The 12,382-nt window shown below is 47.9% G+C and overlaps 1 protein-coding gene across 8 annotated transcripts in view; it reads right to left on the bottom strand.

Moving 5' to 3' along the window:
* Nucleotides 1-12,382, bottom strand: part of CDH13 (cadherin 13) — a 1,030,961-nt gene that overhangs the window by 235,598 nt on the left and 782,981 nt on the right. For 7 of the 8 annotated variants that reach the window (XM_042919726.1, XM_042919730.1, XM_042919731.1 and 4 more), the window contains one exon: nt 11,024-11,202. In XM_042919726.1, coding sequence (XP_042775660.1) covers nt 11,024-11,202 — 179 coding nt within the window. Of the gene's footprint in view, nt 1-11,023; nt 11,203-11,355; nt 11,394-12,382 lie in introns of those variants that run through there. The other variant, XM_042919733.1, reaches the window with a different exon arrangement.

The following is a 12,382-nucleotide window of genomic DNA, read 5'->3' as shown; positions in this document are numbered from 1 at the left end:
CCCGCTCACCTTCCCTGAAAATGCTTTGCAGCGGAAGCAGAACATAGCGACCCTAACCACTTAGGTCCAGACTAGGGGCCAGGCACAGTAAGAGCAGGTTTGAACGAGCTGCTTTCCAAAGACTTTCCATCAATGCCTTTTCCCTTAAACGACGGGTCTCAATATGGCAAGGGCAAAGCTCCTCCTGTTTTCTCTACCAGTTCAAAGCCACAATAGAACGAGAGAACTTTCCCTTCTTCCTGGGTCCCTCCCTCCCTTCCTTCCTTTCAGTTTGGGAGAAAGAGAGAGAAGAGAGAATGTGCATGCAAGCAGGGGAGGGGTAGAGGGAGAGAGAGAGAATCTTCAGCGGGCTCCAACTCCAGCGGGCTCCAGCCCCAACGAGGGGCTTGATCCCACAGCCCCGGGATCATGACCTGAGCTGACGTCAAGAGTTGGCCACTCAATTGACTCAGCCATGCAGGCGCCCCTAACTTGACATTCTTCCAAAACTGGGGTGTATCTCTCCAACTGGGACTGTGAACAGGGATGGGATTGAGAGCGATGTGATTTGAGTACGGTAACTGGAAAATGTGTCAGTGAAGTAAAACGTGCCTTTCTGTGCTAATCATAGTTCTTGGCTGATAAGGAGAAATCTACATTCTCTAAAAGAACTTTTCCCAAAAAAGAAAAAGTTCTTCAGTTTTTAGGGTACTTCACATAAAGTAAGATGGAGAGATTTAAAATGATGGAAAAACAGAAGCACTCTAAACTCATCATCACCCTGCATTTTAAGTTATTTTTACCATATAAAAAAAAAGAGACACAGAAGAAGATAAAGCTTAGAGAATTACACATTCGTCAAACACAAAAAGATGAATCTGTCTTAATGACAAACCTAAGTGTCTCTTGATTCAATATGTGCTGAGCAGCTACTGATTGTCTAATGCTCTAAGACACACAAGAGCAGAGATACGAAGTAGGCTGGTGTTTATTCATTTATTAACAACCTGCGGAACTTAGGTTCAAGTGGTAGCTCCTTGTCTCTCCCCTTGAGAAGGCTAGAAATCCATGAATCAGCTACTCATCATTTACCAAGCATTCTTGAGCTGCCTCCAAAATGCGTCTGCTTTACTGATGGTCTCCCCTCCCGCTCACCAGCTTTCCCTCCGAGTTACAGCTCCTAGGGCACCACGTCTAACAGAGCAGTGTTTAATGTTTAAATACGGTTGGTGGCATTGCATTTACGTGAGGACACATCCATAATCCACTCCCAAGATTATAAGCCCTCTATAATCTTGTGCCAACTCCCTGCCCTCGTCCGGTATCTCCCTAGGACACCCTCAGCTCCCTGCCTCTCTTCAAGTCATGTATGAACGTGTCAAGCCTTTGCCCATGCTGTTCCCATCCCCGGGATGCCCTTCCCTCAGCTCGTTGGCTGCGGCTTTCCATCCATGCGTTGAGGCTCAGTTCAAACGGCACATCTCCCTGTGTGTTTGCTGCTGGTAGGTCTGCTTTACTTTATCACCAGGCAGCTTGATCTCTGCGTCCCTGGTATCTGGCAGTCCATCATGGATTCAGCAAGACACTCTGATGGGTGCTCGATACACATGCGTCGACATTCACGTCTGGATTTCAGTAGGTGGGTTACCTCGGTGTTTCACGGAACTTTATAAGGCTGCCAGATTCTCTGCCGTGTGGCCGGAAAGTAAGTGCACTCCCTGCCAGAGGAAGAAGATCCCACCTCCATGCTTCTTCTTCAATCTCATTGTCCATCATGAAAATAACTAATATCCACTGACATTTACAGGGTGCTAAGTGCTTGACATATCTTATTTAATCTTCCTTTTTTTTTAAAAAAAGTTTATTTACTGTGTGTGTGTGTGTGTGTGTGTGTGTGTGTGTGAGAGAGAGAGAGAGAGAGAGAGAGAGAGAGAGAGAGAGAGCGCAAGAGGGGAAGGGGCAGACAGAGCGGGAGAGAGAGAGACTCCCAAGCAGGCCTTGCACTGTCAGCACAAAGCCAGACATGGGGTTCGAACTCATGAACCAAGACGTGAGCTGAGATCGAGTTGGATCCTAACCTACTGAGACACCCAGGCGCCCCTCTAACTTCATCTTCCTGATCAGCCTGTGAGGTGAAACTATGATCATCCTCATGAGTAGCAGATCAAGAACCAAGGTTTGGAGAGGCTAACTGACCTGCCAGCTTCTCACAGCTGGTAAGAGGTACGAGTAGTCTACGAATCCATAGAGTCTGAAGCCGGCTCCCGTGCCCTTGACCCATGACTCAGACCAGGTTTCAGCCAGGTGACTAGAGACCGCCCTGGCTCTCATGGCTGCATGGGCCAACCTCGGAGGATGGGGGAAACGGTCAGGGGCACCAGCACGGTGGAGACTCACCACAGTCTCCTCCTAGAATTTATCCAGAGCGGGCAAGTGCAGGAGTTCACCAGGGAGGGCGCCGACTCCCCGTCTCCAAACCCACTGCCATCAGCAGGACGCCGGCCGGCTCCGCGACTGCATCTCAGACCCCAGGGCTCAGTTAGCATCGTGCCTCGTCAACATCCCATTCCACTTTATTTGCTGACACAACAGAGCAAGTGTGATTCACATAGGGTGGTTCACCATCTGTGTTTCATTTGCAAGGATAATGTGTTATTTTAAAAATAATAAGACAATTTATTTACATCTACTCCCCTTCCCCATGTTCTCAGCAGCAAGTGATAAGAAAAAAAAAAAACTGGAGAAAATTATCCCAACAAAAATATTTATGAGTAAATAGCTCACAGAAATGGGGAGGAATGCTGCTATCTGAATAATTCTGGTCCCGCCCACCGAAATAAAGAAAGAGAATATTCTTGACGGTGTGATTGAATTGTGTATAATTACTGCCAATGTTTTAAACATGATGATAATGAGAAAAGTATTAGCATGAGATCAGAGCCGGCTGAAAACATTTATTTTACTGAGAGTGTGATGGCTATTTTTTTCTTTCATTCAAGGCAAGGGAGAAAATGCTACCCCTTAGGATTATTCCTTTATTTTCGGGCAGCTTGACTCGGTATCATCATTTTCACAGATTTCTTTACTATGTTTCTGGAGATGCGGCCTACGTGACAATATTTTAACTTGGATCACCCGGACTCAACACATCTGAGTTCTCCTCAGATGTGCAGCCACATGCCCGATGTCAATTGACCATTTTCCATACGATGCTCCCTCTAACCTTCGTCAGTTTTCCCTGACATAATCAAGGACTCCTGAATCTCTCATAGCGAATACATGCACATAAATCTAAAAATAAGTCTTATGTGACACTTGCCATGGAAAGAAGGAAGGAAATTCTCTGTTTTCCCACTTGGCCTAAAAATTGGGGGCATTACAGGGGCGCCTGGGTGGCGCAGTCGGTTAAGCGTCCGACTTCAGCCAGGTCACGATCTCGCGGTCTGTGAGTTCGAGCCCCGCGTCAGGCTCTGGGCTGATGGCTCGGAGCCTGGAGCCTGCTTCCGATTCTGTGTCTCCCTCTCTCTCTGCCCCTCCCCCGTTCATGCTCTGTCTCTCTCTGTCTCAAAAATAAATAAATGTTAAAAAAAAAAAAAAATTGGGGGCATTACAAAGTTTCAGAAAGTCCTTTACCAGCTGAAAATAGAAAATAAATTACATTCACAGGCCTAATATCTCTTACTGGATGTACATTCTTATGGTTAGGCTACCAGTTTCCTTAGATTATCTAGAGGATAATACATACTAAGTCGAAGGTGAATTCAAATAAAGATAGAAAAGTGTTCAAACCCCTTAAAAAGACTTAATGATACTCTCACAATGCAAGTGTTAAGATTGAATTTCAAGGGCCTCTTTAGGAAAATGTCTCTATTTGTTAAAAAAAGAGAAAAAGAGGGGCGCCTGGGTGACTCAGTCGGTTAAGCGTCTGACTTCGGCTCAGGTCGTGATTTCGCGGTTTGTGACTTTGAGCCCCGTATCCGGCTCTGTGCTGACAGCTCGGAGCCTGCTTTGGATTCTGTGTCTCCCTCTCTCTCTGCCCCTCCCCTGCTCATGCTCTGTCTCTCTCTATCTCAAAAATAAATAAAACATTAAAAAAAAAAGAAAAAAAGAGGAGGAGGAGAAGGAAGGAACCAAAAAGACAAACAGAGCCCCCAAACTGACCATTAGCTACTCTGAGTGGTTTCAAATTGTGGCCGTGTTCAGAAAAGTTGGCAGATTTCAGCAGATGAATTTCGGTCTCCCAGCCAAGATGATCAACTAAATAAACCATTTATCAAACGTTAGGGACCTTTATCTGATTTTATTTTGTAGCGCAGCCAGACATAGTTTAAAAACATAGACAGAGCTGTCAGAACGAGGGGCTGAGTGTGGTTATGGAAAAGAATAAAACAGTGCCCCAGATGAACCCAATTTTGTTTAGTAGGATATATGGCTCTTATTTTCTCTAAACGTTTCCCCAAACATTTAAGCAAGAGACACAGATCCTCACGTCCATCCCATTCGCCAAGGTATTTCTTAGAGCCCAGTGCAGCCCTGACACAAGGTAGGTGAAAGTGAGTAGATTCGATTACTGGATGATTACACAAGGGCGAGACTAGGCTCTCATCTAAAACAAAATCATTTCTTCTGTTTGTATACCCATGCTAGGGCAGTAGATCCTGCAGGAAATTCTACGATCATCTGTAAACTATTTACTCATACATGCAGACTGAAGGAACACAGGCCATCCATCCATCAACCCATCCATCCAACAAATCTTTGCCGAGTGCCTATTATTTATCTGGCTCTTAAATTTGGCAGTGAGACTACAGAGATGGGACAAAGACCCAAGATCTCCTTCTTCAGGTAGTTTATATTCCCATATGGTTTCAGAAAAAGCAATCAGAGGACCTTGCACTGGAAAACGCACCGAGTTTCCAAGTAAAATGTGATGTCTATTAACGCTGAGCTTATGAAAACAGACGGGCAGTAAGTCGTCACTGCACCTGCTCTCACAATCCAGCTGTGAATCTAAGGGACGGCCACAGAACCCGGCCCAGCATCAGGAAAGGTGAAGAGGCCTGACTCCCAGAACACAGCGAACCTGGCCTGCACAATTTGGAGAGAGTCTTTTTGTATTGGTAACATGTGGGTAGAGACGATAGTCAAGGTCTGGGCAGGAGCTGAGGGAACTGGAGCCTGGGTGATCGGCAGCCACAGGAGGTGTGACACACGTAATAACTGTGTTCGCTGTCTGCAAGACTAGAGGAAGGGATGCACATCTGGAAGCCGTGAGAGAGTGCTGTGCAGAGGTCATGATCACAGTCATTCCTGATGAGGAAATAGGCCCAGAGAGGGTCAATGATTTTTCCAAGGTCCCACAGCCGGCCAGGTAGGAGAGTGAGTCTCCCTGGCAGCATCCTGCAAGGCACGTTGTACCTTGAAGATATTCAACAAATGTTTTCAATAACTACAGTCTCAAGGGCAGAAGACACATCAAGGATCTAACCTTTACTGATGAACTGAATCCCTTGTATGACATCCTACCAAGGGCAGTCTGTCTGAAGACATCCCTCAACGGGGAACTCACGACCCACGTTTACAATTTACTACGACAATGAATAATGATAGTTATGGCAGCTTGTATTGAGGATAGACAATGCGCTTTATGTGTTTTAGCACATTTGATCCTCACGAGCTCATTTAACTCAGGTGCTATTATTCCCACTCCACTGATGAATAACTAAGGCAAGGAGAGGCCAATTAACTCACCGTTATGGATTGAATTATGTCCCCTAAAAAGATATGTTTAAGTCCTAACCCCTCGTACCTGTGAACATGGCCTTATTTGGAAGGAGGGTCTTTGCAAACACAACCAAGTAAAGATGAGGTCATTCAGGGAGGTCCTAATCCAACGTGACTGGTGTCTTATAAGAAGACCCACGTATGCACAGAGGCAAGACCATGAGAAAGCACACAGTCAGAAGGAGGGCATGTAAGACGAAGGTTGAGGTTGGAAGGATGTGTCTACAAGTCCAGGAACACTAAAGATGGCTGGGAACCACCAGAAGCTGGAAGAGGCAAGAGAGGATCCTCCCCTGGAGACTTCAAAGGGAGCCTGGCCCCACCAACACGCTGGTTGGAGACTTCTGGCCTCCAGAGCTGTGAGAGAAAGAACGTGTGTCGCTTTAAGCCACCTGGCTTGTGGTACATTGTTACAGCCATCCGGGGAAACAAACATGCTCAGTTTACACTACGGGGTCAGCAACCACACTGAAACATGGTCTCCAAAGGCAGGGACTCCTCAACTTGTCGCAGATTTGGATCACCTGGGATTATTCTTTTAAACTACCGATGACGGTTCTACCGCCTGAGACTCTGTTTTTATGGCTCTAGGCTTCTGCTGAAGCACTGTGATTTCTTTCTTTGAAAAAAAACATTTTTAAAAAAATTATTTATTTTACTTCAGAGAGAGTGAGTCAGGGAGAGGGGCAAAGGGAAAGAGAAAGAGTTTGAAGTGGGCATCAGCACAGAGCCAGACCTGGGGCTCGATCCCACGACCCTGGGATCATGACCTGAGCCAAAATCAGGAGTCGGACGCTCAGCTGACTGAGCTGCCCAGGTGACCCTGGAGCACTGAGATTTCTAAGGCTCCTCAGAAAACTTTGAGAAACTCTGTCACAGTTGACTCCACTTGTCACCATTTGGGGACCAAGTGGAACAAACCCACCAAGCCCAATGGCATCTATTCAGCAGGGGTGACCCCCCGAATGGGAAGCCAAGTCAGCTGCCTGTCACGGTTAGGAGGAAAAGGAGGGGGTCAGTTATGGGGCCTCAGAAGATGGAGACAGCAGGTGAGCTTCCTTCTAGCATTTTCGCCTGACCCAAAGCCAGTGGGCGACAGGTGGTCTCACTCCCAGCTCTGTGCATGCATTGCGGGTCCAGAGGCCACACGGCCCCACATGCAGCGGGAAATGAAAGGCAAGGACCCTGCCAGACAGCAGCCTGCACACATTGAGATGCTACTCACTCTGAGCCTGCTTCCCTTCCCTCCTGCCCTTCCTTCCCTTTACTGCTCAGTAAATATTTGTTGGGCATCCGTCATGTGCTAAGGACTGGGAATGTGTCAGGGAAGAAGATGGGCACAATCCCTTCCCTCCTCAGAGTATGGATGGGGGCAGATCAGTGAGGGCACCTGCCTCAGCTGGCCCCACTGGAGACATCCTGAGGAGCAGTGGTGGGAAGAAAAGGCAGTGACCGAGATGGTGACATTAAAGATAATTTATCGGCGTCCTCGGCTGTCCTCATCGACACGCTTCAGGACAAAGTAAATATGGGAAAGGCAGGTTCAAAGAAAACAGTGCCCGCCGCCTCCCTGAAGTCTCACGTCACCTGCCAGGGTCCTCCTTGGGGCCGTACACAGTAAAGGAAAGGTACTAAATGGAAAAGCAAAGGGAAAATTTACATCGTATCAGCTGAGCTCATGATGCCAGAGCCAGCGGGCTTCCAGATCCTCTAAGCCCAAGCAGGTGGGGCCCAAACAGGACCAAACCATTTGTATCGTCTCAGGGGCCCCAGCTTTCGAAGTCCCCGACCCATTTGTTTACATTCACTGTATTGCAGGGGTCCCAGTGGAATATTTTCTTAAAAATGAATAGTGCATAAATGTTCTATTTTTTTAATTTTTTTAATGTTTATTTATTTTTGAGACAGAGAGAGACAGAGCATGAACGGGGGAGGGTCAGAGAGAGAGGGAGACACAGAATCTGAAACGGGCTCCAGGCTCTGAGCTGTCGGCACAGACCGGACGCGGGGCTCGAACTCATGGACCACAAGATCATGACCTGAGCCGAAGTCGGAGGCGTAACCGACTCAGCCACCCAGGCACCCCATATTTTTTAATTTTTTTAAAAAAGTTTTTGTTTATTTATTTTGAGAGACAGGGAGAGCACAAGCGGGAGAAAGGCAAGGAGAGAGGAAGAATCCCAAGCAGGATCTGTGCAAAGCCCGATGAGGGGCTTGAACATGGGAACTGGGAGATCACGACCTGGGCCCAAATCAAGAGTCGGACGCTTAACTGACTGAGCCACCCCGGTGCCCCAGTGCATAAACGTTTTAATTGTTCTGCTCGGATGGTCCAGCAGTAGACTTTAAAACCACACCCGAGACAGGACGCCTACTCAGAAGTTGTCCAGAAATAATGACAAACAATTCTCCAGCCCTGCTGGAGGGGCCCGTCGTAGGCACGTGATCCAGGAAAGGCTCAGTGAGCTTACACGTGCCATGTGCAAGTCCTGTCCCTTTAAAGATGAGCAACGTGGAGTCACGTTTTACCCTTTCAGCAAACTTGCCGGGGAGAAGCTTACCGCAGCAACAGTGCATAGTCAAGGCTTGCCTACATTCGGGGACGTTTCTTTCCTTCAGATTGCACTGATGTTGCCTGGGTCAGCAGTGAACTCTGGAAACCCTCACAGAGAAGTGACACTCTTCATTCATTTTCATTGATTTTCCAATTTCAGTGAATCTGTGTCTATCTTTTGGGGGGGAGCTGTTTATGCATCGTGGCTAGAAACGCTTCATTCAGCTCCCGTAATTGCGTATTTATTGCAAGTTGACAAAAACCCAAATGAAGAGATCATGAGCTTAAAACACATCTGGCCCCCCGATAAACCTTAAAAATGGAAGAATCCACTATATTATCACTTTGGTTTATAAAAAGAGACTTACAACACGTTTTCTGTCAGTAAAAACAGACGCTGAGCTGCGGAAATCACTGCATTGCATCTATGCCTTGTAAAAATCTGCAAGTGTCTTTGGGAGAATTAGGGGTTATGGGAAAGCTGGTGCGTGTGTGTGTGTGTGTGTGTCCACACGCGCGTGCACATGCATGCTGGGCAGGGAATAGACAGAGGTGGAAAGTCATTCCTTGCCTATGAGGAAGATAATGAACCGAGCAGTCATAAAAACATGGAGGGCTGGAAAGGGAAGGGAGACAGGACGAAGGAGAAGGACTCCGTACGTTCCTTGCCCCCCGCCGTTTTCCTACTTTTAACTAGTAACGATTACATTTTCCAAGTGACAGCCACAGTTTCAATGAAGATCTCATCCTCTCCCTCCCTTCCAGTAAGTTCTCTTCCTAGCTGCTGATTCCCACCCCCGAAGGGCAAAATCTTCCTTTCCAACGCATTCTTGCCTGAACGGCAAAAGACGGAAAATGAAGATTAAGACACGCAGAGGATCGCAGCGTCTGCTCTCTGTTAAGTTTACAGTCGAGGCCACCGGAACTTTCCGCGACGGTGACAAGATTCCATAGCTGTCCTGGCTGATGCATTTGTACATTTTCATTTCAATGAATGCAAATTAAAATTTAAATAACTGCACAGCACTAGTGGCTACTGTGTTGGGCAGTACTCTAGACCCACAGGAAGGGGTATTCTTTTTTTTTTAAGTATGTTAGTTAGTGTATGTATGTATGTATGTATGTATGTAGAGAGTGAGCGAATAGGGGAGGGGCAGAGAGAGAGGGAAAGAGAGAGAGAGAATTCCAAGCAGGCTCCAAGCTATCAGTGCACAGCCTGACATGGGGCTCGAACCCATGAACTGTGAGATCATGACCTGAGCTGAAATCAAGAGTCATATGCTTCAGTGACTGAGGCCACCCAGGCACCCCAGGAGGGGGATATTCTTTTTTTTTTTTTTAATTGTTTTTTAATGTTGATTTATTTTTGAGAGGGAGGGAGAGACAGAGAGAGAGACACACACAGAGTGTGAGTGGGGGAGGGAGAGAAAGAGAGGGAGCCACAGAATCCCAAGCAGGCTCCATGCAGCCAGTGCAAAGCCCTTCGAGGGGCTGGAACCCACAAACGTGAGATCACGACCTGAGCCGAAGTTGGATGCTTAACTGACTTAAAGACCGTGGCTCGAACCCAGATTCTGGGCAGAAGCTACAGTGTGGAGAAGCAGAAAGGAGAGAAGGCATTTCTGACCCAAGGAAATGCACAGAGTCCATTCCGAAAACCCAGCAGTTTCCGTGGGGCAGGTGCCGCTTGTGGAAGGTCTGTGGGACGATGCCATGTTGGCAACAAAGAATTCCAGGATGGGAGATCTGGGGCGGGTGGAGGCGGTGGGGGACAGAGGGGAGTCCCTAAGTTGGTTGAATATGCTGTGTTTGACGGGCCAGGAGTCTCTCCTACTGAGGGGAGCCTGTGGGGAGCTACGGAGGGACATGTGACTCAGGAGGGGGGGCCAGGACCAGGGGGCACATGTGGGGGGGTGTGAGCTGGGCAGGAGCCCACACCCCACATACACGGGACTGAGACCACCAGCTCCATCTGACTGTCACGTCTGATGTAACCGACTGTCCACGTGTGGAAACTTCCAGAATTTGTGATTTCCAGGAAGGCTGGAAGTTGGAAATTTTGAAAAATAAAAATGAAATCTAAATATTTTGACATGGCCACTAACGTGAAAACCTGAAAGCAGCCTAGGTAAAACCAAAGAGCAAGGGTGTGGACTGGCCGAGTTCCCTGGGTCGCCTGTGTGTGACACGTGACCTACGTGATGGGTGACGTTTCCCAGCGACAGCCTAAGGGTGAAGCGGGAGAGAGGGGTTCCGGGGGGACACAGTGACAGAGGGTTTGGGAAAGAAGAGAAGTCCAAGCCACCCGACTCTGTGATCTCGGGCAAAGCCACCTCCCTCCTCTTTGTCCCTCTCCTACCTCCCTGCCTGCCCTTCCCTCCTTTGTCCCATCCCCTTCCTCTGGAAGGTAGGTAAGGATAGAGTCCCATTATGAGGACTCATGAGTAAGTGCTTCAGGAGGAAACCGAGGCATCGGGTGGAAGGAATACAAATAATTCCAAGGATGTGTGTGGCCTTTTAGAGTGTGTGGTTTTGGTTCATATGGTATCTCATTTCCCTTTATGGATCCCCCCCTCAATCAACCACGTGTAAGCACCTCATTTCCACCTCTCCACGTAAAGTGCCTTTGCCTGAAGCCCTACGCCATCGCCCCTGTGAGAGCCGTGTTTGCTTCTCATGAAAAAAGATGTGTGCCTTTCAGCTCACCTCTCGGTCCAGCAAGGCAGGTGACACGACGGTGACGATGTCCCCTTTTTCAGGATCGATGTAGAACATGTTTGGAGATGGCTTGTCAGGCGTCTGCTGACGGATATTGTACCGCAGAAGGGCATTATCTGTGGCCGGGTCATCGGCATCAAAGGCTGTCATCCGCATCACTGTGGTCCCTAAGGGGGGGGGCAGGGGAGAAGGGCAGGAGACGGTCACTCGGGGGACAGCGATGGGCAGAGACCCCCCCCCCCCCAGCAATCGTCAGAGACTGATGCACCAGTCACTTTCCAAATTAAAAAGGAAAGCATTTCCAGAACCATGTTGTGTGTTTGCTTTTCTTTGACTCTCCCTCGTCACATTAAAAGACCTGAAATAAAGAAAAGAAATCTTTGCCGTTCAGCAGACTGACAGCTTAATTTTTCCTTCTGCTGATATGCTGTTTATTTTCCCGGGCTTTCATTCAATCGTGAATGTGGCTGCATGACAATGGCCTTTATTTTAAAAGCTCTTATTAAATGCCGATTACATGTGGGGCTCTGGGCTGGGTGATGAGGAAACAGAGGTGAGGAAAGGCATTCTCTGGTGTCCACCAGGCCGGGGGTCAGTAAGAGTGACAGCAGATTAAAAAAATAACGAACTGTCACAAGGGCATTGAGAGACAGCATTATGAATACATAAGAGAACAACTTCATCTAGCCCGAGGTTCAGGAAAGGTCCCAGTGCAGGCGCCTAAGGAATGAGTAGGCGTAAGCAACGCGAAGGAGAGGGTCCTCAGTGGGAAAAGATGTTCCGGTTAAAGGGAACGTGACCAAACGTTATTTCAGCCCCCCACTATATGGCAGCCACACTGTCATAGGCGGTTCAGAGACGAAGACAACATAGGGATAGAGGAGGACGATGGCAAAGGTTGGTAAGGTTGTGCGACACCGGGCTGGCTCATACACAGCTGAGACGCAGAATCGGTGTTCGGCACGTTGGAGGACTTTGGAGCAGCAACTAGTGAGATCTACCCTATGACCCAGCAACAGCACTACTAGGAATTTACCCAAGGGATTCAGGAGTGCTGATGCATAGGGGCACTTGGACCCCAATGTTGAAAGCAGCACTTTCAACAACAGCCAAATTATGGAAAGAGCCTAAATGTCCATCAGCCGATGAATGGATAAAGAACCTGTGGTTTCTATACACAATGGAGTACTACGTGGCAATGAGAAAGAATGAAATCTGGCCTTTTGTAGCAACGTGGACAGAACTGGAGAGTGTGATGCTAAGTGAAATACGTCATGCAGAGAAAGACAGATACCATGTGTTTTCACTCTTATGTGGATCCTGAGAAACTTATCAGAAGACCGTGGG

Source organism: Panthera leo, chromosome E2, assembly GCF_018350215.1.
Source record: "Panthera leo isolate Ple1 chromosome E2, P.leo_Ple1_pat1.1, whole genome shotgun sequence".
Taxonomy (NCBI): Eukaryota; Metazoa; Chordata; class Mammalia; order Carnivora; family Felidae; genus Panthera; species Panthera leo.
The sequence above is the reverse complement of the archived record's forward strand: the minus strand, read 5'-3'. Positions and strand labels throughout refer to the sequence as shown.